The sequence below is a fragment of the Orcinus orca genome, chromosome 3, assembly GCF_937001465.1.
Source record: "Orcinus orca chromosome 3, mOrcOrc1.1, whole genome shotgun sequence".
Lineage (NCBI taxonomy): Eukaryota > Metazoa > Chordata > Mammalia > Artiodactyla > Delphinidae > Orcinus > Orcinus orca.
In genome coordinates, this window is record NC_064561.1 from 35,217,709 (window position 1) to 35,242,784 (window position 25,076).

Sequence of the window (25,076 nt, forward strand, 5' to 3'; positions counted from 1 at the left end):
GGCCTATTATGTAGGAGTTTTACACAAACTTGTTTGTAATTTAGTTTTAAATTTCAGAACTGTTTCTCTAAGAAATTCAAGTCAAGGAATTTACATCAATTTCCAAGAAAAGGGTATCTGTATCAGTGCTGCCCATAAAAATATAATGCAAGCTATGTACATATTTTCAAATTTTCTAGTAGCCATATTTAAAAGGTAAAATATTTAATAATACATTTTACTTTAACCAAGATATCAAAAATATTATTTCAACATGTCATTAGTATAAAATTATTAACAAGATATTTTATATTTTTGGTACTAGGTCTTCAAAATTTGCTGTATACTTTACACTTACAGCACGTCTCAACTCAGATGCTAAATTTTCATTAGAAATAGCTATCTATATTTAGATTTCACAAAATATACAGATGAAAAGGTAGATTCACATACCCAAGTTATTCCAAAAACATTTAAGTTTTATAACAACAGAATCAAGTATCAGTTTTTAACTACCCATTAATTAAAATTAAATAATACTAAAAATTCAATTCTTCACTTTCAAGTGCTCAGTAGCCACACGTGGCTGATCACTTCCATACTGGACAACAGCTCTTTTTTTATAGAACAAGAGACTTAGGTAATCGCCAAATTAATGAACAAGAATAAGCTTAACTTATAGCTTTGATTTCCCAATTCTGAATCTTTTCACATTAAAATACCAAGTTGTGCAACTCCTTAAGGAAGAACAACTTGCTTTATGAACTAATGGAAACCGTAATAGTAGGCTATTGCACACGCTATAACATGAAGTTATTAAGAATTTAATCTCCTACCACTCCTTGGCAGTTTCTGAGTACTAGACCTCTTTTAGGCATTAGAATGTTTTTTCCTTTTTGTTTGCCAATATTTACTCTTCCGCCAAAACAAATAAACAAACAAACCCAGAACAACTCAAATTATGGTAACTAACAAATCAAAGCATTGCATAATTTTTAAAGGCTTTCTAAGTATTATAAAATTTACCCAGCTATAGAAATGACTGAGAAGTGGAGACCATTTTGTAACTTTGAACTAAGGGCACATTTAAACACAATATATTTAGTAATGACACAGGCAGGTATGTAAAGCTTGCTGGAGTTCCAATGATAATGTTTTACTAATTTACAGATTTACCAATAACCTTAATTTATACACTTAACCCATTCTAGTCAAATACAGTACCTTTCAGAAATATTTTCATATTATAGTTTATAAACCAGCTAGAATATAAGAGCTCCTTACCTTTAATCCCGAAGTCTTAACTTTTCCTGCTGAAGCAGGCAAGGTAGTATCTTTGTCAACATTAAGATTTGGTTGAGATTCTGCTATAAAACAAATTGTACAGATCATGGTTTGTGCTTACATATTTGAACCACAGACAAAACACAATTCCCAAATTTCTTATAGCAATATAAAGTTATTCTTTTCTTGATTGTACATTTTCAAATAATTAGTTGCACAATATTTTTTACACATCTATTTCCTAATTTTCCTAATATTCTTTCTAATATTCTCCAACAGAGAGTTAAAGTAACCGAAAAGGAAAACTACATATCTATGGCATCTTGCTTAATTTTCCTGGTTATACAACAGTGTAATGATGAAAGTGTTATTCTGAAGTTGACCCTTTTGTAAATCTATCAATTAAGAAAAATTAAATATAGGTGTAGCTTCACATTTTTAGAAATACTACAGCATCTTTAAATTTAAATACTGTTTTCTTAACTTCAAAATTTACAAGATCATATAACCATTATTTTATTTTGGGATCAATTACCTTTTTGTGTTTTAAACCTTTGTGACTTCCGAAAGGATACTGGTCCTTTTAATACTTCTGAAGTTTTAACATCATAAGCACCTGGAGATGGTGCACATCCTAGAGGAAACATAAAATATTAAAATCTCATCTAATGTGACTTATGATCTTAAGTTAAAAGCATGTCTTACAAATATTATATGATATTTATATGTGGAATCTAAAAATTAATACAAATGAATCTATATGCAAAGCAGACACAGACTCACAGACATGGGAAACAAACTTATGGATACCAAAGGGGAGCAAGGGGGGAGGGACAAATTAAGTGTATGGGATTAACACATACAAACTACTACACATAAAACAGATAAGCAACAAGGATCTCCTGTGTAGCACAGGGAATTATATTCAATGTCTTATAATAACCTATAATAGAAAATAATCTGAAAAAAATATAATTGAATCACTTTGCTGTACACCTGAAACTAACACAATATTTTAAATCAATTATACTTCAGTTAAAAAAAAGTCATAGTAAAGTAATATAAATGTAAAAATACTATTAATAAATTGCTTCTTTTTCTAATTAAAAAAAATGATATAAATGAACTTATTTACAAAACAGAAACAGACTCACAGATTTCGAAAACAAAGTTATGGTTACCAAAAGGGAAATATGGGGAGGAGGGATAAATTAGGAGCTTGGGATTAACATATACACACATACATATCTATATAAAATAGATAACCAACAAGACCTACTGTATAGCACATGGAACTCTGCTCAATATTCTGTAATAACCTATATGGGAAAAGAATCTAAAAAAGAATGAATATATGTGTATGTATAACTGAATCACTATGCTGTACACCTGAAACTAACATAACACTGTAAATCAACTATACTCCAATAAAATTTTTTTTTAAAGTTTCCTTTATTTTCAAATGGAAAAATAGCACCCATTTGATATTAGGCTTCTCTGTGAAGTATAATAAATATCATTATCTTCCCAAATGACCTTTACTTCAATTGGGTCAAAGGAACACAGACAACCGAGCAAAACAACAGACAGTTTTGGGATGAAAATTGTGTCAGAACAAGCAATACAGCTTTGTTATTAAGGACTGAATATAAGAAATAAAATATTTGGAATCAACTCTACTCAGAGAGATTCACTGAGGAAACCATCAGCAGATTTTAGAAATGAAGCTACTAAAAATGTCTAGCCCTCAAGATTTAGCTTGGAATAAAAATTTAGTGATGATCTATCTCTGTCTAGTATCAATACACCAGAAAATTTATAAAGCCATGTTATGCAAAGTACAAACTACTATGCTAGACTATATTTCTATGTTTCAGCAATTTATACTGTATAACCTCATGTAACTGGAGTCCCAAATCGAAGGCATTTCAGAGGGCTTATGCAAAGCTGACTTGAGATCCGGCTCTTGCTTACTTTAGATCTCAGCCTGGAGGTCGCCTCTTCCAGTTTTCTCCAAATCCTCAAATCAAGCTAGAAACCTCCATTCCACAGCAGCCTACGCATATTGTTACTATCATAGAACTTCTTGCAGTTTTGTAATGGGTTATAATAATGTACTTATCCATCTCCCACCTTAGACAAAACTGCTTGAAGTTAGGGACAGTCTCAATCATGTCCCTTTCCTCAGTATTTAGCTCAGGGTTGAGTTTGGCAGTGTGGCAAAGAAAACAGAAAGTTACTTGGGATGTGGGATTGGGAATAGAGTTTTGTATAGTAATCAGCTAGATCGATGTTCAAATCCAGCTTTGCCTGCCAATCAATAGATAATACCATATGCCAGGTACTTTGCAGTCATAGGGAGAAGATGATAAATAAGAACATTATACTCTCTCCTTTTCCAGTCTAGCTTTAAGACCCCTGGAAAGTTATTTCTATTTGAGACTGATTCTTCATTCACAAAACAGTAGCTACCTCATACTTTGGTTGTTAGGATTTCTGAAGTAGTACGAGAAATCACTACAGTCACACACACACACACACACACACACACACACACACACACACAGCATCAAATAGATGGTAACTTATTACTCTTGAAACTGTGAGCCTGAAATTTTGTGTAATTGGCAAAAGCAGTTTAATCTATTATAAAGCAAGCAAACAAACAAATCTCCTTAAAAGACACACTGCTGACAGAACTTAGAGTAGGTTCTTTGAATGTCTGGAAAATTATATGGTTCTTGAGTCTTCTAATTAAAAAATATGCTTGTGCTGATCCATTTGCCCCCTTGGCCTTCCTTTGTGAGCAGAGGTCTTTTCCATTTGCATTTTAGCTAATAGAAATTAAGGTGTAATGAGTGACTGTTAAAAGTGTACATTATAAAGGATAAATCATGAGCTTTGATATTAAGCTGTCACTTACAGGCTGCTCAGTACAGTTACAAAACCCCTTAGTGTCCTTAGCTGTAAAATGAGGACAATATCAGTACCTGCCTCACCTGGCTGTTGGCAAGAATAAACCAGATCTAGTAGGGAAGACCTTAGCATAGTCCCTGCATCCAGTTAGTAGCCACTAAATGATGAATGCCTTACCAACCACACGGAAGGCTTCATGGTTATTGTGCTTTTGCACCGCAGTGGTTAGGAGCACAGGATGGGTTCGTGGAGGCCTGGTTTCAAGCCCCAGTTCTGACAGTTTGGATTGTGTAACATTTAGCAAATAGTCTCCATCTCTTTATCAATAAAATAATGAACAATAGGGATTTGGGGGAATTAAAATAGAATAATCTATGTAAAGACTTAGTGTGGTGCCTGGGGTACTGTCAAAATTAGCTCCCATTACTTCATCTATAGTGTTTTCACTAAGTGCTACTGCCATAATTTTACACCCATAAACTGCCTTTACCAATCTTCCTTCTTTTACGCCTGAATGGGATATCCAAAAGAAATCCACAAGTTCAAACCAAAAGCAATAGTAAATAAATAAATAAATAAATATATATATATATTTTTAACAGTGAGGCCTTCGGACTTGACCAACAAATAGCTATCAATGCTTCCTAATTCCTATTCCCTTCCCTCTGCTTTAGTTTCTCCACAGCACTGTTTATTGGCTGCATTCTCCAATTGAATGTAAGCTTCATGGAGCAGGGATTTTGCTTCGCTCGCTGTTGTAACCTTATCATTCTGAATAGTGCTTGGCATGTAGTAAAACCTTAGCATGTGTTTCAGGAAAATGAATCAATTAAGTGAGCCCCATCCCAGCCCTAAAAATCGCCTTCTATTTGCCTCTGATGAAGGGAATCAAGAGGGGCAAGGGGCGTGAGAGCATCTTCTGTCCCCCAGATCCTTTCCCCGTACGCACCAGAAGGGTCATTGAATCGTTTCAGGGGCGCCTTAGAAAAGGACATGCTGACGAACCGCCGCACAAAACCGAAGGTTTCTAGGGTGCTCCTCGGCAACTTCCTGCGGCTTGTTAGGCCCTATTCGCTTCAAATTCAAATCTCCCCGCTTATTCCCCTCCCACCCAACTTTAACCAATCGGAAAGCCAAAGCCTTGGACACACCAATCCAGGACGGGAACATCCATAGAGCATGCGTACTCGGTTCTAGCAGCGTCCAATTAGGTGATCTGTTTAGGCTACCATCCAATAGGAGACTATTACTGTCTCCTCTCGCCCCGCGCCCTCCCCACGGGCCCAACCCCTGCTGGCGTTACTCAATTTTAACTAAGCACCAGCAGCATTTGCGCAAGCGCAGTTCACATCAAAGAATTTTCAGTCGCTTTTGACGTCATGTTGGCGGCAGTGTAATGAATTCTGACTTTACTGGTTCCAGCTGTCTCCCGTCGTTCCTTGGAGGTAAACTTTTCCGGATTTCAGTTCGTTAAACCTGGGTTCTGCCAGTGTCCTAAATGGCCTCTGAAAGGGAAAAACGAACACGAGCGGAGACTTCAGGTTACATTCCTGCGCATGTGCAGTGACCCGAGCGGAGAAGCCGGGGCGTGGCTCGAACGCGGATATTTCGTGCGTGCGCTCAGATCGCTCGGTGCCACCGCGGCCGAGAGGCGGCTGGAGTATGTCAGCCCCGTTTGAGGAGCGCAGTGGGGTGGTTCCGTGCGCAACACCGTGGGGCCAGTGGTACCAGACCTTGGAGGAGGTGTTCATTGAAGTTCAGGTGCCGCCAGGCACTCGCGCCCAGGATATTCAGTGCGGCCTGCAGAGCCGGCATGTGGCGCTGGCCGTGGGGGGCCGCGAGATACTCAAGGTAGCGGCAGGTTGGGGCTTGTGCTCAGTTTCTTCCCGGCCCCCTCAAATCTCTGAGTGCTAGAGTTCATAGTTTCCTTGGAAAGACTGGTCTGCGGAGACCCCACCCTAAGGGCCAGTCCTGAGTTGAGGTGGGAATTTGAGTACGCCACTTTTCCTGGCTTTGTTTCTAAACCAAATGAAGCTGTTTCTTTTGTTCCTCTGCGGCTCTTCAGCTGAGAACTGCTTAACTAGATCGTTGAAGGAACAAATACTTATGGTACCTATACTTTCCTCTAGGCACTGATCTCGGTGCTAGTAGGACAGCGGTGAACGAGCCAGATAATGTTCCCGCACTCAAGAGAAGGTTATGCTCTTGTAGGGAGTCATAATTAAACTAATAAATATTTAGGCAGTTATAGGAAAATAAAGATGAAAATAAAGGATAAAGATGTCAGGACGAGGATTCGAAGGTGATGTCAGGTGATTTTTCTCATCTGAAATTAGAAAAATTCTCATTTGTGGAGTGGTTAAGCAGTGTCAAGAGGCTGTGAAGAAAATAATATTCCTTTTATTCTCATCAGTACCCTTTGGATCTGGTACCGATTATTTCCTTGTTAAAATTTATAGTTAAATTCAGTTAAATTGAAGTTAGATTTCTTTCTCAGATTAGATGCCCAAGATATTTGATGGCAGTGTTGTGTAATGGTCAAGGGATACTACTTGGTAAGATGCCTGGCTTTGTCATTTTTCCAGTTTTGTAACCTTGGGCAAGAGATTATTCATTGTTTAAGCCTTCATCCACAAAGTGGGGTAATTATAGTACCTTTCTCAGGATTGTTTTCAGCATAGCATGGTGAGTGAAGAGCTTGGAGTAAGTAGTGACTGGTATGTAATAAGCTCACACTACGTGTTAGTTATTATTATTTTATAGGAAAGTGTTTTGAGTGCCTCAGAGAAGAGGAAGATTCATGTGAAAGACATTGGTTTATGTCAGCTTGGATCTTGATGACCTTTCTGAATAGTTGTGCAATTTTGTGGGGTTTACTGAATGGTGATTTAATATTACACTTCAAATTTACTTTAGTAAATTTAGTTAATTTGCAGTAGCTTAGGGAATTTAGCAATAACTCTTAACTCTAGGATTTTAGACAAGTAGGATTTTTTCCACTGGTATTGACATGAAAAGAATGTGTCTTCTTTTTTTAATGTGACATTTTAATTTCATTTCCTACAACAAATCAAAATGGATTTTAGCAGATGCATTCTCTTTTAAACTTATATTTTGGTTAGTTCTTTCTTAAAACGAGTTTCTGAAAAATCAGTGACAACTCATCTGACCTCAGATGTACAGTATGTGCTTTAAATTTTTTTTAATGCTACATTGCCCTACAAAGAGATTGAACCACTTTTATTTATTTATTTATTTTTCTTAACATCTTTATTCCAGTATAATTGCTTTACAATGGTGTGTTAGTTTCTGCTTTATAACAAAGGGAATCAGCTACACATATACATATATCCCCATATCTCCTCCCTCTTAAGGCCCCATCCCCCACTCCTTATCCCACCCCTCTAGGTGGTCACAAAGCACTGAGCTGATCTCCCTGTGCTGTGCGGCTGCTTCCCACTAGCTGTCTATTTTACATTTGGTAGTTTATATATGTCCATGCCACTCTCTCACTTCGTCCCAGCTTACCCTTCCCCCTCCCCGTGTCCTCAGGTCCATTCTCTACATCTGTACCTTTATTCCTGTCCTGCTCCTAGGTTCCTCGGAACCATTTTTTTTTTTTTTTAAGATTCCATATATATGTGTTAGCATACGGTATTTGTTTTTCTTTTTCTGCCTTACTTCACTCTGTATGACAGACTCTAGGTCCGTCCACTTCACTACAAGTAACTCAATTTTGTTTCTTTTTATGGCTGAGTAATATTCCATTGTATATATGTGCCACATCTTCTTTATCCATTCGTCAATGGACACTTAGGTTGCTTCCATATCCTGGCTATTGTATATAGAGCTGCAGTGAACACTGTGGTACATGACGCTTTTTGAATTACAGTTTTCTCAGGGTATATGCCCAGTAGTGGGACTGCTGGGTTGTATGGTAGTTCTGTTTTTAGTTTTTTAAAAGTTTGTTTTAAAAGACATCATTTCTTCTTAATATCCACAGGAGAGCTCTTCCTGTAGTTTATTATAGTTGCTAAAGTTAAAGCATTTCACATATTAACTTCACATTTGGCCAATCAGTGATCAGTAGTATTTCTTCATCCTCTAAAAATTAAGGAGCCCTGATCTTTCTGTAGAGAGCCCTGTGTTCTTTGTTGTAGTATATATTCCGTAGTGTAAACTAGGTTCTGCTTCACTCGCTAGGAGGGAACTTAGGGTTGAGCACCTATCAGTGTGTTGAAATGGTATAAAATTTGATCTCCCTACTCTAAACAAATTAAGTAATTATATGTGGATTAGATGGGAAGTAAGGTAAGTCTTAAATCATGAAAACTTTATGAAAATTAATGGAATTTCTTTATTTTTAGTACTCATATGTTTATTTTTCAGGGCAAACTCTTTGATTCTACAATAGCTGATGAGGGAACGTGGACTCTGGGTAAGGGTAATCTATTATATTTCTTAGAATCTTTTTAAAAATTAATTTTGTCTTGGAAATTAGTATGTTTCTTCCTGCTGTAGATTTGCAGCTTTGGAAGATATAGTAAAAGAAATGTATTGAAAACAATTGTATGTCAAGATTCCCTAATGATTTTTGAAAATACAAATTAATGATTAACTCTGATTTCTTTGTGATTTTTGTTTGTTTGTTTAGAGGATCGGAAAATGGTCCGTATTGTTCTTACAAAGACAAAGAGAGATGCGGCAAATTGTTGGACTTCTCTTCTAGAATCTGGATATGCAGCTGATCCTTGGGTGCAAGACCAAATGCAAAGAAAACTTACATTAGAGAGATTCCAGAAAGAAGTAAGTCAGATGAATGTATGAATATGTATAGTTAAACATCTTAAACTCATAGAATAATTATTATTTGAAATTAAAACTCAAATGTGGTTTTAAAAAATTACTAAAATTCTTCAAAGAAATTTTTTAAGTTAAATGGTTAGAAAAATGACTGGCCTTTCTATATATGGATTTGCATGCCTCAACTAAGAAGTCCTCATGCCACAACTAAGAGCCTGCATGCTGCAACTAAACATGCCGCAACAAAGATGCCGAGTGCTGCAACTAAGACCCAGTGCAGCCAAAAAAAAAAAAAAAAGTCTTCAGTCTCTTTCCCTACTAATACATACAGATAAAATTCATTACTTTTAACTGCTTTAGAGTGTTCCCTAGTTTGAGTGTATCGTTATTATTTAGCTGTTCCCTCTTTGATGAGATTTAGATTTCTCTGTTTGTGTCTATTTCAAACAGTTTGTACTTTCATGTCTGAAAATATTCAAATTTTCCTTTAAGATAGATATATGGGAGAATTATTACTGGATCAAACCACTGTTAAAGTTTTGATGGATAATTTCATCTATATGATAGTGTTTCCCAAACGTATGTCTCTGGCCTGGACTTTTCTCCTGAATGTTGGACTTGCATATCCAGCTGCCTATTTAACATCTTCACTTTTCTGTCTAATAGACATGTCAAACTCAACATGTCCCATGTGAACTCCCTAATATCCCTCCCGCATTTGTCCTACCTATGGCCTTCTCATCTCACGTGATGGAAACTGGTTCAGATCAAAAAAATCTGGGGAATCATCCTCCATTCCTCTCTCTCTCACACCCTCTCCAATTGTCAGGAAACCTTACTGGCATGGCCTTCTAGATATATTCAGGATTTGACCACTCATCACCACCAAGTCTACTACCACTCTCACCTGGACCACCTCTAACGTCTTGCCTGACCTTTTAATTGTTCTCTTTACCTCTACCCTTGCCAAGCTACCGTCTTCTGAAAATAGCAGTTAGAGCAGTCCTTTTAAAATGCATGTCAGATTATATGACTTTTCAGAACTCTTTCACTCAAGTAGAAGACAAAGTCTTTTATAAGGCCCTAATTGGTCTGGTCCTCCATGGTGTCTCTGACCTCCTCTCCTACTACTGCCCCCCTCATTCATTCTGCTCTAGCCATACTGGCCTTTTTGCTGTTCATTAAACATGCCTGGCCTTTTGACTGCAATGGTCTTCTCCCAAAGCTTAGCTAATTTCTTTACTGTTTTCCAGTCATTTCTCAATGAAGCATACTTGATCATTCTATTTAAATACTCTAATCTCCTCATTTTCCTTACTTGCCCTACTTTTCTTCTTTCTTTTTTTATCCTATACTATAGCACTTACAAACTTTTAACACACTAGATCATGGGGTTGGCAGACTATGGCCACTGGTCAAATCCAGCCCACTGCCTGTTTTTGAAGCAAAGTTTTACTGGAACACAGCTATGCTTATTTGTTTGTGTATTGTCTTTCATATAGCCACAGCAGAATTAAGTAGTTATGACAGAGACTATATGACCTTCAAAGCCTAAAGTATCTACTACCTGGCTCTTTACAGAAAAGCTTGCTGACCCCTGCTCTAGGTAATTTAGGGTTTATTATTTGTCTCCTCCTGTTAGAATGTAATATCCACCAGAACATGGATCTTTGTCTATTGTTCATTCTTAAATTCCACATGCCTCTCATGGTGTCTTCTAAACAGTAGGAAATCAACAGATGTTTGTTGAATAAATGAAATGCCTCTAAAAATACTGAACGCTGAGGTAGTACTTACTCCATGAGATTGTCGTGAGGACTGAGTATTTTAAAATATATGTAGCTCTTAGAACCCTGCCTGGCATGTAATAAGCTCTCAAAAAATGCTGGTTATTAAAAATCTGTTGATACACTGATGGTAAAGTATACGTTTGCCCATACACTTGTCAACATTGTAATATGCATATTGATCTTCTAAATATTTGTAAATATGAAATTTGAGAAAGTACCTCATAGTTTTATGTTCCACTTTGGTGATTACAGTGAGGTTTGGTATCTTTTCACATGTTTATTGTCCATTTAGATTTCCTTTTTTGTCAATTGCTGGTTTATATCTTTACCATTTTCCTTTTGGGTTACTTATATTTTTCCTTATAAGTTTTATAATTTTTTTTTTCCATATTTTTCAGAATCCTGGTTTTGACTTCAGTGGAGCAGAAATCTCAGGAAACTACAGTAAAGGTGGACCAGATTTCTCAAATCTTGAGAAATAACTGCCATCTTCTTGCTGCATTTTGTGGATCCTAGCAGATTTGCCAGCTTAATAAAACGAACAGATGATGTGGTGTAAGAAAAATGGGAATGTCTGCAGTTAACAAATTGCAAAATATATTTAAATATGGTTCTAAAAATTGCATTCAAATATGAGTTACATAGGAAACATCTTAAATACTGTAGGAACTATTCTGTTGATATACGGTAACTTTTTTTTTGGACTTGTTTTTGCTCAGCATGAAGTTTTATATGCTGCATTTTACTAATTTCATATTTAACCTGTATTTTTAATACAAAAATCTTTAGGGTATAGATCATGTGAAATGACAGGGTACCATCAGGGAAAATTAATTTTTTCTTTCAATAAGTGTGATGCAGGAATAATGTTCAATAAACTTTTCTAAATAGGAATTGTGTACCCCTTTGTCTAAGTGTACCAGTTCATACAAGGAAAATGTATTACTGGAAAAAAATTTTCAGAAAGGAGAAAACAATCCACAGATATATTCTAAGTTAATTTTAAGAGTTACTGAAAATTTCTGAATTCCTTGAGAGATGCCTTTAAGTCAAGAAATTGAAAAATAGTTTAAAACCTATCAATAAGAATAGATTAGTGCAAAAGAGAATTGGTGAAGTGAATATGGTTATTGGGTGAATCCTTTGTTAGTGACAAATACAAATTATAGTCAATGGTTATAAGTCAGTGACATCATTTTGATCTCCAGTGATCCAGACATATAGGTAAGATTTGTCTTGAAGTTTTACTTCATCCTTTTTATGTCCTTTCTAATTTTAAATATTTTAAAGAGTCTTAAATGTATTGAAAAGTTACAAGTAAAGAACACAGAATTGTTTTCTCCCTGACTCTTCAGGTTTGTGTGTAAGTTGATAACTTGATTCCCCATCACCTCTGAGTACCTAAGTGTGTATTTCCTTCGAAGGACATGCTGCTACATAGCTACAATACCATCATTAAAATCAGGAAAGTAGCATGGACACATTATGACCACCTAATCCTTGGACCTTCATTCCATTCAAGTTTACTTATTATCCCAGTCATGTTCTTTATAGCAAAAGGGTCCAGTCACAATCATGCCTTGCCTTTATTTTATTTTTTTTGCCGTGCCACATGGCTTGTGGGATCTTAGTTCCCTGATCAGGGATTGAACTTGGGCCGCCGTCAGTGAAAATGTGCTAGGTCCTAACCACTGGACTGCTAGGGAATTCCCCATGCCTTGCCTTTAATATCAGGGTCTTTAGTCTGCTTCAAACTGGAACAAGTCTTCATTTTAACCTTGACTTTTACAGCCTTGGCTCTTTTGAAGATTACAGGCTAGTTTTGTACACCTCTGTCATTGTGAATCTTGTTTGATATTTCTTCATGATTAGAATCAGGTTATGAATCTTTGACAGGACTGTTGCAGGAGTGTTGCTGTGTTCTTTCTGTATCCTAAGTTATTGGTTTCAATTTGTCCTTTTTCTGATAGTGTTTTGATAGTTCTGATAGTGTTTACTATAGTGTTTATAGTGTTTACTGATAGTGTTTATAGTGGCCTGCCATATGTGTGGGTTTCAAATTCTCAGATTCAACCAACCAAGGATAGAAAATAGTAAAAAAAAAAAAAGCCAGAAACTTCCAAAAAGCAAAACTTGAATTTGCCTTGCAACAGGCAACTAGTTACATGGCACTTATGTTGTTTACAACTATTTACATAGCATTTACATTGTATTAGGTATTATAAGTAATCTAGAGATGATTTAAAGTATTGTGGGATGGATGTGGTAGGTTATATGCAAATACTATGTCATATTATTGAGCATCTGGATTTTGGTGTCCGAGGGGGATGCTGGAACCAATACCCTGTGGATACTGAGGGACACCTGTACTTAGATCACCGATTAAGTGGTGTCTGTCAGTCTTCTCCACTATAAAGCTATTCTTTTCATGTTTATGGTTAGGTATTTTGTGTGATATAGTTTCGAAAGTACCACCTTGTTTCTCATCAAACTTTAAATTTATCTATGTATACTCATGATTTCCACTTTATTCATTGGGTTAAAATCTATTATTCCCATTACTTTGATCCTCAAAATTTTTTCTGGATTCGGCCAGTGGAAGGTCATTGTAGGTGGCTTCTATGCCCTTTTGACATGTCCCCATCATTATTTGAGCAACTTCTTATTCTCTGGCATAAGATATACCAGACTTATTATTGCTTTCCCTACCCTAGCACAAGAATCAGCCATTTTTCCCAGGAGCCCTGGTTCTTTAGTGAAGAATGGTATTTAGAAGCCAGGTTCTATGTGTTAGTGAGTATTTGCTGTTGGTGTGTGTTTATTATGCATACATTTACATCTATATTTTTATATTTATGTATATATTGAAAACCATGAGTTCACACTTAAACTTTCATTTCTGATCCCATGGGGTTCATTTTTGCTCTCTCCCTTTGTATAGAACTCCTTTCAACAGTGAGATACCTGATCCCTATTATCCTTAATATAGTTGGTTCACTATTCTAGGTCATCTTCCCATGCGAATACCTTTCTCACTGCTCAGGCTCCAAAACCCTATGCCAAGCAGAGATAACCCGCCTCACCTACTTGGATCCTAATGCCCCACTCTGGGCCGCTGCAGCCCAACCACACCCTTCGGCAAGATACCTATGATGTTCATTTGACCCAATAACTTTAGGAGTGAGTTGTTGGGGAAGAGGCGTTTTTCCTTTAATTGGCTTATCTATGTGACATTAAAATTTTTTAATATTTTGAATAAACATACAGTAAAATCAACTTTGTTTGTTTGTAGTTTTGTGAATTTTAACTTACGTAAAGATATGTGTAAACACCTCCAAAATCAGGAAATTGACTGGTTCAGTCAGCCCAAAAACTCCTTCATGCTTTCTCTTTATAGTTACACCCTACTCCTAGCCTCAAACCCTGGAGTCCACTGATTTAGTCTCTGCCTCAATATTTTTTTTTCAAGATCTTCATTTAAATAGAATCATATATAATCTTTTAAAAACATAGCTTTGAGATAATTCACATACCATACATTTTACTCATTTAAAGTGTATAATTCAGTGGTTTTTAGGATAGTCACATTAAGTTCAACCATCACCATCGTCAACTTTAATTTTCATCACCTCAGAAAAAACCCCCACCAAATCCATACTTTTTAACTATCACCCCACCCAACCACGCACAGACACCCAACCCCCTGAAGCAACCAGTAATTTATGTTCCATCACGTAGATTTCTCTGTTCTGGATATTTCATGTACCTGGAATCATAGTGTGGTCTTTTGTTTCTGGTTTCTTTGACTTAGCATAATGTTTTAGAAGTTCATCCACGTTCTAGTATGTGTCAGTGCTTCATTCTTTTTGGCTGGCTAAATAATGCTCCATTTATGACTACCACATATTTATCCATTTGCCAGTTGATGGACATCTGGGAAGTTTCCACCTTTTGGCTACTGTGAATAATTCTGCTATAAACATTCCAGTACAAATTTTTGTGTGCATCTGTATTTTCATTTCTTACCTAGGAGTGGAATTTCAAGTTTTATGGAAACTGTTTAATTATTTGAGGAACTGCTAGATTGTTTTGCAAAGTGGCTACACCATTTTACATTCCCATCAGCAGTATATGAGAGTTCCGGTTTCTCGAGTTCCGGTTTCTCCACATCTTTGCTAACATGTGTTATGTGACTTTTGGATCCTAGCTATCCTGGTGAATATGGAATTGTATCACATTGTGGTTTTGATTTACATTTCTCTGATTGCTAATTATGTTGAGCATCTTTTCTTGTACTTATTGACCATTTGTGTATCTTCCTTGGAGAAATGTCTATTCAGATCCTTTGCCCATTTTTTAATGGGTTATCTGCCTTTTTATTATTGAGACGTGAGAGTTCTTTATATATTCTGCACAAAAGTCCTTTATCTGATATGTGATTTGCATATATTTTCTTTTATATGTTTTTTCACTTTCTTGATGGTGACTTTTGAAGCATGAATGTTAATTTTGATGAAGTTTAATTCATCATGCTTTTGGTGTCACGTCTAAGAATTTTGTAATCCCAGGTTATGAGGACTTTTTTCCAATGTTTTCTTCTAAAAGTTTTATAATTTTATCTTTTACATTTAGATCTGTGACCTATTTTATTTTTTGTAAGAGCTGTGAAATATAGGTTATTTTTTTGCATATGGATGTCTAGTTTCAAAATCATTTGTTGGAAAGGGTATTCATCCTCCATTAAATTGTTTTTGCACTTTTCTCAAAAATCAATTGCTATTTATATGGGTCTGTTTTTGGTCTCAGTATTCTGTTACATTGATCTGTGTGTCTTTCCCTTCACCAATACCACACTGCCTTGACAATTGTAGCTTTAAAGCAAGTCTTAAAATTGGGTAGCGTGATACCTTCAACTTAATTCTTCAGAATTGTTTTGGCTGTGTTTTCTTTGCCTTTCCGTGTGAAGTTTAGAATCAGCTCGGCTGTATAACAAAAAGTCCTGTTGGAGTTTCCACTGGAATAGCATGTCTTCTGATCCATGAACATGGGGCATCTTCATTTAGCACCTCTTTGATATAGATCATCAGCATTTATGGTTTTCAGCTTATAGAACCTGTACATCTGTTGTTAGATTTATTCCTAAGTGTTCATTTTCTGGAGCTGTTGTAAATGATTTTTTATTTGGTTGTTGGTACTTTTCAGTCCTTCTATGTCCTTGCTGATTTTCTAGTACTATACATTACTGAGTGGAGTGTTTAAGTCTCCAACTGTAATTGAAGGTTTGTTCATTTCTCCTTTCACTGCTGTTTTTACTTCTTGTATTTTTAAGTTCTGATGTTAGGTGCATACATATTTAAGATTGTCATGTCTTGGTGAATTGATTCTTTTATCATTTTTTAATATCCCTCTTTATTCCTGGTAATTTTGATACAATTTCACAAGTCCATTTAATCTATATTGGGAAGTAATGTGCAGAGAGGTTAAGAGCATAGCCTCGGAGTCAGAATTGCCTGGATTTGAATCACACATCCAAGTACAGGTGTATGACCTTGGGCTCATCACTTACCTGTTCCTTGGTTCTGGTTCATTTGTAAATTGGGATAATCTCATTCAATTTGTAGGATTAAGGATTACATGAGATGATTCATCTAAAACATCTGACTATAGTACCTGACAGTAAAAACTATCATTGTTAACCACAAATGTTAGATCAGAAATGTCTAGTTTTTAGAAAGTATGTCACATAATTAGAAATACATAGAATGTTCAGGTCCCTTTTTAAAAACAGCACTTGTGAAAAGAGGGATTATTAAATATATCTAACCTGAGTCAAATACCAAAGGAACCTTTTTTTTTTGTGGTGCACAGGCTCTGGACGCGCAGGCTTCGTGGCCATGGCTCACAGGCCCAGCCGCTCTGCGGCATGTGGGATCCTCCCGGACTGGGGCACGAACCCGTGTCCCCTGCATCGGCAGGTGGACTCTCAACCACTGCGCCACCAGGGAAGCCCAGGAACCTTCTTTTATAAAAGTTTTTCTTTCACCAGTAATTCCATACAATGTGTACTTTGTATCTTGTTAGTTTAAACATGAACAGTTCAAAGTCATCTATTGTTTCAGTTCCAATAATAATAATTAACAAGTGATCTAAGCAGATTAACAACGACCTGCTGGAATACTGTTTAATTAGATAATAGGGTTGCACAGAACTTCAGGTGGGCTGAATCTGAGGGTGAATTTGTATTATGGATAGCCATAGTAGTGATGAATCTAAATAATAAAAGCGACCAATAGTGTATAAACACTGACTTTTTAATGCATATTAAGCATATTTAATTGTCATCATCTTGTGTCTATCTTTAAAAAACCATTAGAAAGGAAAGTGTCAATTAGGTAATAGCCATACTCTTATACGAAATTTTGTTTCTCCTACCATGCATCTTACTTTAGTGCTAAATTTAAATATAGTGAGTGAAGACAGCTTTTTATTGTGGTTCTATTATCACAGTGCCAAAATAGTTAATTAAATTAGAAGAGAAACAAATAGAAAACCACCCAGCAAAGGAATGCATTTCAGTAACTTTATTGAAAGTTATATCCCTTAGTACCAAAACATAATGGTAGTTGGTTAGGTTACCTCTGCCAACTCAAAATTAACACTGATGTATTCAAAATATTGAAATTTATCAGTCTTTTGGGAAAACTGGAAAGTTATCCATAAAACATGGTTTACAAAAGTATAAGATACACTGTGGTTCTTTGGTTTATTTTCCAATGCATATCTCCCCATAACATGATGTCAAACTTGGGTACAGCCATCCTGGATGGATTCAGGCTACACATTACATTAACTGACACTTTAACACAGTAGATCTCCTTAGGTTCACTGAAATCCTGAACACTACCTCAGCAACCTTATAATTATGAAGATGCCTACTTACCTTTCTTAATACTTTCCTTTGGCACAGTAGGGGCAATTAATGAAAGTATATTCTCTCCCTTTTAAGCAAAACTCTAAATTAGAAGCAATGACAGTTTCATAAAAACAGTGCTTAGTAAAAACTTCCGGAGTGTTAAATCAAAGTTTTCAGAGTGACGTTAATTTGAGTTACTACTACAGTAAAAACTAATTTTCTTGATGGGACTAGACTGAGGCAGTAAATTTTGTATAAAACTTTTTAAATCATGGATATGAACATCACCTGTTTTCTAGAAAAATATTAAAGGTAACTTAATATGCTGAAATTAATAGGTCTGTAGTTTTGCTTTATATAAAATGCCCTCAAATTTAAATGTGACTCCCATGTAGCAATAAAGTCCACATCTCTGGATTATATATTACTTGCATTATGGGTGCCAAGAAACCATTTTCACTGCCTAGAATACTGACCCTTATTATGCCTTAAAAGTGCATTTGTGAAGTGGTGGTTTTGATGTAAACCTCATATTTAAATTTAAAGTTTAAATTTAAATTAAGTAGGTTACCGTTTTTAACACCACCTAAATACAATATATTGACCCAATACAGAAAGTTGGATCAGTGTTAGAAATGAAGATTCACAGTTTACCTTCCCAGGCTTGTCATTAGCATTTCACATTTATGCTGTTAGCTTTGATTTGTATGCTTCACAGGTGAATTCAAATGTGAGTAATTCCACTATAGGGTAATGTTAATTAGGCAGTTTTCCCAAATCTGAAAACACCAATGTTAATCTACTTGTGATATTTTGAGGCTTCACAGCTTAAATCCGTTATAACATTATGGAATCCACAGCTCAGGAGAAAGGCTTCAGAAGAGTTATTTGTTGCTGTAAGAATCCTAATAAACAAAAAAATCAAGTTATCAGAAGTCTGCCAATCCTAATAAACAAAAAAATCAAGTTATCAGAAGTCTGCCACAAATATTACTGTTAAAATATCTAAGACTCATAATCACGTCTTATGTAGATGTGTTCTATGTTAATATTTAGTTTTGAGTAGAAAGAAAGAAATCACCAACATGAATTAAACTTAGATGGCAAGAATGTATATCATATATTTGTGAGGAGGCTTACATTTTTTATGCATGTAAGTACTTTCCAGTGTTCAACTACTATAGCAATGATACACACACAGTTGAGATGTATAATGATACACTATACAGTTGAGACATCCTGGCAGTTTCTAGACACTCAATGTAGAGACCACCTGCCGCAACTTACTTTTTAAGTACAATACCCAAGTTCATACTGATTTTGCTAATAAGCTAACAGTCTCAAATTAGTTCAATGTATGGTTCAAACTTTTGGTCCTGCTCCCTCACTCAGGCTCGTGTAACTTTAAATGAGCCAAAGCCTAAGTCTACATACAGCAAAATGATGTGAAATTGAAAAAAGAAAATACTGTTTTAGTGCTACTTTTAAAGTTCAGGTTATTAATGATGCTGCTTTTTAAGCTGAAAATTTAATGAAATGGCTAACATATATATGAAAGGTTAAGAGAATTCCTTACTCTTAGGGTGTTGTACCTTGAATGTAGTAAATGTCCTCAAATACAAGCTGACTAGATCAGAGAAGTCATTTTCCCCTCTGCTAGTCCAACTCCATTTTTTTTTTAAATAATGCAGATTTAAATTCTTGAATTGCAGAAGAAAATTATAGCATTAGAAAAGTCTCTCTACATGGAGAAAAACTATGAACCAAATTTACCAATTAAGGGACCATTTCAGGAATTGTTGGGAGGTGGGTTATTCTGTAGTAGCTATGCTTCAGTTGCCGTGCAGTACGCCCAGAAACAATCCATTTCAACTTCTGAACATTTGGTTTGGAACACTTGTTTGATGAATATTCAGTTAAACACTTGGATACGAGCTCTTGCCAGAAAGTCAAATCTCTGCCATTGATCTGTGAATAAATTAAAAAAATATATTCTTTAAAATAAAAGTCCTACAGTATTTAATTATAGTAATAATTGCAATCTTATTAACACATGTGTTTCCTCGTCAAAAAAATTTGAGGATAAGCTACTTAAGTTTCAAATAAACACAGGACATCTCATTTTACTTTAGGAACAAGTGGTTTAGTTGCTTTTACAGCTGTCAACAGGATTTAGGCTATGACCTGGACATACCTTGGAATGTTTCTGAAGACATTCTACTCCTTCTGTTAACTCTACACACCTCTGTGCCTGGATCTCCAAGGCAATGATAGACAATGCCAACACAGATGGCTAAAAGAGATGAATTTTAAAGTAAATGTTGAATATAAAAGTAGGTATATAAATAGGTTTAATCTTTATAAAATATTTACCTTTGCTTTAGAAAATATGATCCTGCAGTAGCATGCCTTAAGTTGAGCTTCTAGTCTTTCAAAATTAAGGCTATTCCTCCTTTAAAAAGAAAATGAAATTAATTTTATATAGATAATTTTACATCAAGTCAAAAGAAATTTTTAGAAAAATAAGTCAATTTTAAAGTGAACTTTATGCACACTTATCATAGAAAGTGAATTATTCGAAGAATTTCCCTTCCTTCAGAAACATTAACTTCTTAAGGATACCATATATGAATTTTAACTGATTTGGGCCAAAAAAAAAGTATCATGCTACAACTCCCAAGGTTTCTTTTCATTTTAATAAATCTATTTTTGAATCTGAAGTTCCTTTTTCCATACATCTGTGTTAGATGCTTACCTACTAGGTTCTATAACTTAACTTGTCTATAAATGGAAAACGTAATTTTAAAAAAAGTTGAAATGTCCATCTTTAGAATTCACAGACTTCAAGAAGCTACTTTTGACTAAAAGTCTTCTCACTTCTGCTGGAGGGTGAAGTGAAACTCAAGGAGCTTAGCTGTCACTTTACTTATTTTGATTGGAATTCTCCCAGGATATTGATTTTATTTAACATCCGGACAACATCATTCTGATTTCCAAATCTGCTTTGTTAAAAACAAACATCACATACCTTTCATATGGCAAGTTCTCTTGAAGGAGTGCATAATAGAGTTGTAGAAACTGAAAGGCAGTAGTAGCTTTGACTTTCCAACACACCTTCTCCAACACAATCTTTTCCATTCTCATCAAGTCTGAAACTGTGAACCTATACTGGCTTATTCGGATCAAGTCAGTTGCCAATGGGACATTCCTTTCCTCTTCTATTGATTTTACAGCCAAATAGAAGCAGCTCAGTCCAACACACCCAAGGTGCTTGGGTTGTACCTAAAAAGACAGTAAGTCCATGTCTTTACCTTATTTCAGTTAAAAAAACATAAAGGATAATCTAGAACTCAACCTATCACTTCGAAAATGTATCTTTGAGGTATATTTCTCAGCTGTGAAGGACTTAACAAGATCCACTGATACCTCAACTGTAGCCTCTTAACCATATGTACCCACTTGGAACCAATTTTTGAGCAAACAGACTAAGTTTCAGTGTAATGTGTGGCTTCAGCACATAACAATTCGTACTTCTTTTGGTTTGTTTAAATCAGTGCAGAACGATAAGCAATAAGCTACTAGGTCAAAGGCTTATGTGAGGACTGAAATACCTTACAGCTTATGCACAAAATTTCTTTCCAGAATGTTGTGTTTTTCCAGGCTGTTTTCTTTGTAGTAACACATGTAAAATGTTTTTAAATACTACAGCACATACTGTTTACCCTGCCTGTAAAGCTCTATTCACTACCAGTATTTTAAATTTATTCATCATTTTCTGAATGTCTACAAAATTTGTCAGTCAAAATTCTGTCCACTTTAAGTTCCGCTCAACGGAAACTTTATGAAGCCTTTACCAGTATTTGTGCTCTCCTCTTCTTAGAACCCCTTCAGCAATACATTTATGCCTCTTTTGAGGTATAATGTAATTATTTTTCTTATTATTCCTTGTACTATATAATAGTTATCAGTGCAAACATTATTGCCACTAAGATTATAATACACTTAAGGGATAGATGTATTTCATCTATGTAACATTTATAGTCAAAGGTAGTGCCTGCACATGGTGTCTAAAAAGTTGTTTAATTAGGCTATTGAAAAAGTTTCTTGAACCATTCAATACACATTGAGTTCCTCCCATATATGATGCATTCTGTTAGGTACTGAGGACTAAAAGATGAGCTGCATTTTAACTGTCACGTTATTTCATTATCTACCAATGACCACTGGCACACAGAGAAGTCAGATGTATTTGTCACAATTAAGCTCTGAAAGTTACACAGATGTCCTGCTTATCCAATACAGGGAAATAACTATATATAAATGCTCCTTCAGAAGATACTCTCTATTATATGCAAACTTAGGCTGGAAATGACAAGCATAAGCACGACTTGGGTAAATTTAAGGCTAAAACAATTAGAACTTTATTCTATATGAATAGAGATCAAGAAATATACTCTATGACCAGATGGTTGACAGCATCAACAAAAAGGAAAAAAAAAAAGAAATATAGTCTAATTCTTAACCCCCAATCTAGCATTCTGCCTCTAACACATTTCTTAAAATTCAGAAACAACAGTAAATAAATGAAAACACCCAATCTATCAAAAAAGACTTTAAAAAACAACAGCCAACTCTCCTACTGGGAGACTCTGCAAGTAATTATTTAATATTAGACTACTTTTCAATGTCAGAAAGTAAGTTGAATAAATGATGCATCACTCTTAATTAAAAGGAAGGATTTCATCAGTGCTGTAGTACACAGAATTACCATAATGTTTTGGCTACTTGCTGAAAACAAAAAAAGTTATGAATACCAGCCCAAAGCTAGCAATACCACCCCCAAAACACATTGAACAAAACCACGAAATACTCAGGGTAATGTAGCTTTAGACGTACCTTCATTTTAGACAGGAATCTGTCCAGTAAATTCACAGCTAGAGAAAATGTCTCCGTGTCAAAGCCAAAGAACTGAGTTAGACTAAGGAGATCTTTTACTTCAAAGTCCCTCAGTCTTGCAGTCATTCTAAGGCCATTATCGTGTGCAGATTCAATTAGTCTCAAGCCGCAGACCTTTGGCTGACATCTCAACTCCTGTTCCAACAGGGCATTCAGCTGGTGTAGCAGTTTCTGAGAGTCAGTTGTTGTCAGTACCTCTATCATCTATATATAGAACAAAGCCCAGAAAGGAGTGAAAGAACAGCCCTTCCTGCCTTGTGTTGTGCCAGGTGCATTATAACACAAGTCTCCCCTCCCTCAATGCTATTAGTGAATCTAAGTCACTGCAAAATGCCATCTGTAATTCTCCACCTCCCCAACCAGTTGGTCACATCCTAAATTGTGAGTTCCTAGAGGGCAGTAGCCATGCCTTTTTAAAGAAAAAAAATGCAAATCTTCATGCCCAAACTTTGAGATTAGATGGTAGCATGTATTCTGCCATTTATTAACAATGTGAACTGTTCAAGTTAGTAAATTTTTCTTAGTCCTCAATTCCTAGTCCGTAAAGTGGGTATAAGGTTATTACCTATTTGATAGACACTTGTGAGGAATGAATGACATCATCTAGGTACACAGGTACTTAGCACATACAGTAGGTGCCTAATGAACACTGGGCAATATTAATGAGCTTACTTCTAGTCTGTAAAATGAGGCATATCTGCCTCTTTGAATGGCTGTGAAGATTAACCAAGATGATTCAACTAAAGAGTTTAGCATAGTGCTTGGCACTCACTGCTCAGTAACTGTTAACTTTTATTGATGTTAGGAAAGGAAGCTTAAAGGCAGTTATGGGTGCACGCAGTGGGGGCGGGAGGCTAATCCAGCCTGCAAGAGGAATCTGGGAGTTCCATTAACTTAAGACAATACTGAACATCTACTATGTGCCTGCTGCGGGCACGGGCTAAGCCCTGGACACACGGACGGTCTCTCCTCGCAACAATCGAAAGACAGGGAGGCAGAAAGAATCCTTAGGGTTGCGCGACGGAAAGGGTGGGCAGATGGAGAACCGCAAACTTCAAGGGTCCAACTCTTTGGCCCCTGGGCTGGGATCGGGCCCATAAGACACTAAGACATCTCAGGAGGTCGCATCTGGCCCCGCCCCTCCATGCTCGTACTAGCCTGAACTTGTTGCTCGGGGAGAGTTAACCGAGGAAAAGGGCTCGAGACCTACCCCTCACCCCGCGCCCCCCAACCCTGTTCCCTACCCGCACTCCGAGGTCAACCCCGAAATCCGAGCTCACCTTGATCGCGATTGCAGCTCCTCAGCGGTAACCACCCTCCCCGGGCCTGCTCTCACCTCACCCCAAGATATTAGAACCGAGAGGCCTATGAGGCGAGTGGGCTCGCGGGCAAGACGGGAGAGGCCCGGGGAGGGGGAGCCGTCTTGGGTGGAGGTCTCTACAGCGCCGCCGAGACGACACTGCCCTCCTTGGGGTCTGCTCGGAGCCGAAGAGGCCGCGCCTGGCCTCCTGAGTAATATATTGGAGGGCGGGGTTTTCTCGCTGCGGTGGGAGGGGCACATGGGAGGCATTTTCGCCGCTGATTGGTGTAAGTCTTATGATAGATGGCTCCCGCTGTCCAAAGAGGGCTGGTCCGTAGAGGGAAGAAGTCCGGCCAATCAGCACACGCTTTTCACTATCCCGGAGTCAAATTCTCCGCCCCTTGAGACCACGCCCCCTACCTCTCACTGTCTCTCATTGGAGGATTTCCCCGAGTGTCTTCAATGAAGAGGAGGGGGAGCTGAACGCCGCGCGCACCAACCCAGGCCCGGTAAGACCTCTGCTGGCGGGGATTGGCCAGAATATCGTTCCAGAATGTACTGGGAGTTTTCGTTCCGTTCGGTTTAGTAGAGTGCTTTTGCTCTCTCTAAAAATACAGTGTCTGATTCCACAAAAAAAAAAAAAAAAAAAAAAGGCCTGGTTTTTCACTGCAGTTGGAGAGGTGGTGGATATTCTATGGTGTGGTTTATTAAATCTCCAGAAGTTTCTCCGTGTGAGCTTTGGAAATCACTTGTTCCTTGCCTTGTTTTGCTTTTTTGTATAATTTATCGAAGGGTGGAGTTGGGCTACGTACATTCTTGGTCTCCTACCAATTTCCTGAATTTGATTTTTGAACAAATTAGGAAAGTTGGTAGTTCTTCATCGGCTTAAAATGAAAGGTGTGTGGTTGACTCAAGAGGAATAAGTAGACAAAAATAATTGTAGTGCTTATGAATCTGAGTTCACAGATCCGTGTGTGAAGCAATATTAGTCTTTTTACTTGCTGTCCATGAACTTAATCTCTGATTGTGAGCCTTTGCCTGGTAAGTGGAAAAATAGTTAGCTTGAAGCCTTCCTGGACTCACTCCTTCCCTCTTTCTTTCCCTATTGTCACAAATGGGAAGGGTCTACGTTAAA

At 36.7% G+C, this 25,076-nt stretch overlaps 3 protein-coding genes across 8 annotated transcripts in view; 1 reads left to right on the plus strand and 2 right to left on the minus strand.

The window, feature by feature from the left end:
- HMMR (hyaluronan mediated motility receptor) overlaps positions 1-5,273 on the minus strand; it is a 44,096-nt gene extending 38,823 nt beyond the window's left edge. For 3 of the 6 annotated variants that reach the window (XM_033432040.2, XM_033432036.2, XM_033432039.2), the window contains exons 1-3: positions 5,129-5,266; positions 1,799-1,897; positions 1,264-1,346 (exon numbers count right to left, since the gene is read on the minus strand). In XM_033432040.2, coding sequence (XP_033287931.2) covers positions 1,264-1,346; positions 1,799-1,897; positions 5,129-5,174 — 228 coding nt within the window. In that variant the 5' untranslated portion in view covers positions 5,175-5,266. Of the gene's footprint in view, positions 1-1,263; positions 1,347-1,798; positions 1,898-5,128 lie in introns of all 6 variants that reach the window. The other 3 variants (XM_033432041.2, XM_033432037.2, XM_004271968.4) reach the window with 2 other exon arrangements.
- Positions 5,274-5,632: 359 nt separating this feature from the next.
- On the plus strand, positions 5,633-12,119 carry NUDCD2 (NudC domain containing 2). Its single transcript, XM_004271967.3, has 4 exons — positions 5,633-6,030; positions 8,569-8,617; positions 8,834-8,985; positions 11,171-12,119. Exons 1-4 carry the CDS (start codon positions 5,842-5,844, stop codon positions 11,252-11,254), a joined length of 474 nt encoding a protein of 157 aa, XP_004272015.2. The 5' UTR covers positions 5,633-5,841; the 3' UTR covers positions 11,255-12,119.
- Positions 12,120-17,338: 5,219 nt separating this feature from the next.
- Positions 17,339-24,158, minus strand: CCNG1 (cyclin G1). Its single transcript, XM_049708487.1, has 6 exons — positions 23,922-24,158; positions 22,582-22,845; positions 20,714-20,967; positions 20,059-20,137; positions 19,880-19,978; positions 17,339-19,653 (listed from the first exon to the last, which is right to left on the minus strand). The coding sequence occupies exons 2-6, from the start codon at positions 22,843-22,845 to the stop codon at positions 19,462-19,464; spliced, it is 888 nt and encodes a 295-aa protein (XP_049564444.1). The 5' UTR covers positions 23,922-24,158; the 3' UTR covers positions 17,339-19,461.
- Positions 24,159-25,076: the final 918 nt, after the last annotated feature.

What these genes read in the sequence shown, in the direction of transcription:
- CCNG1 (XM_049708487.1), bottom strand. Translation starts at nt 22,845, where the DNA reads ATGATAGAGGTACTGACAACAACTGACTCTCAGAAACTGCTACACCAG. An exon ending in GAGAACTTGCCATATGAAAG is followed by an intron (nt 20,138 to 20,713) that starts GTATGTGATGTT and finishes TTCTTTTTAAAG; the next exon opens with GAGGAATAGCCTTAATTTTG. An exon ending in TCATATTTTCTAAAGCAAAG is followed by an intron (nt 19,979 to 20,058) that starts GTAAATATTTTA and finishes CATCTCTTTTAG; the next exon opens with CCATCTGTGTTGGCATTGTC.
- NUDCD2 (XM_004271967.3), top strand. Translation starts at nt 5,842, where the DNA reads ATGTCAGCCCCGTTTGAGGAGCGCAGTGGGGTGGTTCCGTGCGCAACA. An exon ending in TGAGGGAACGTGGACTCTGG is followed by an intron (nt 8,618 to 8,833) that starts GTAAGGGTAATC and finishes TTGTTTGTTTAG; the next exon opens with AGGATCGGAAAATGGTCCGT. An exon ending in TAGAGAGATTCCAGAAAGAA is followed by an intron (nt 8,986 to 11,170) that starts GTAAGTCAGATG and finishes CATATTTTTCAG; the next exon opens with AATCCTGGTTTTGACTTCAG.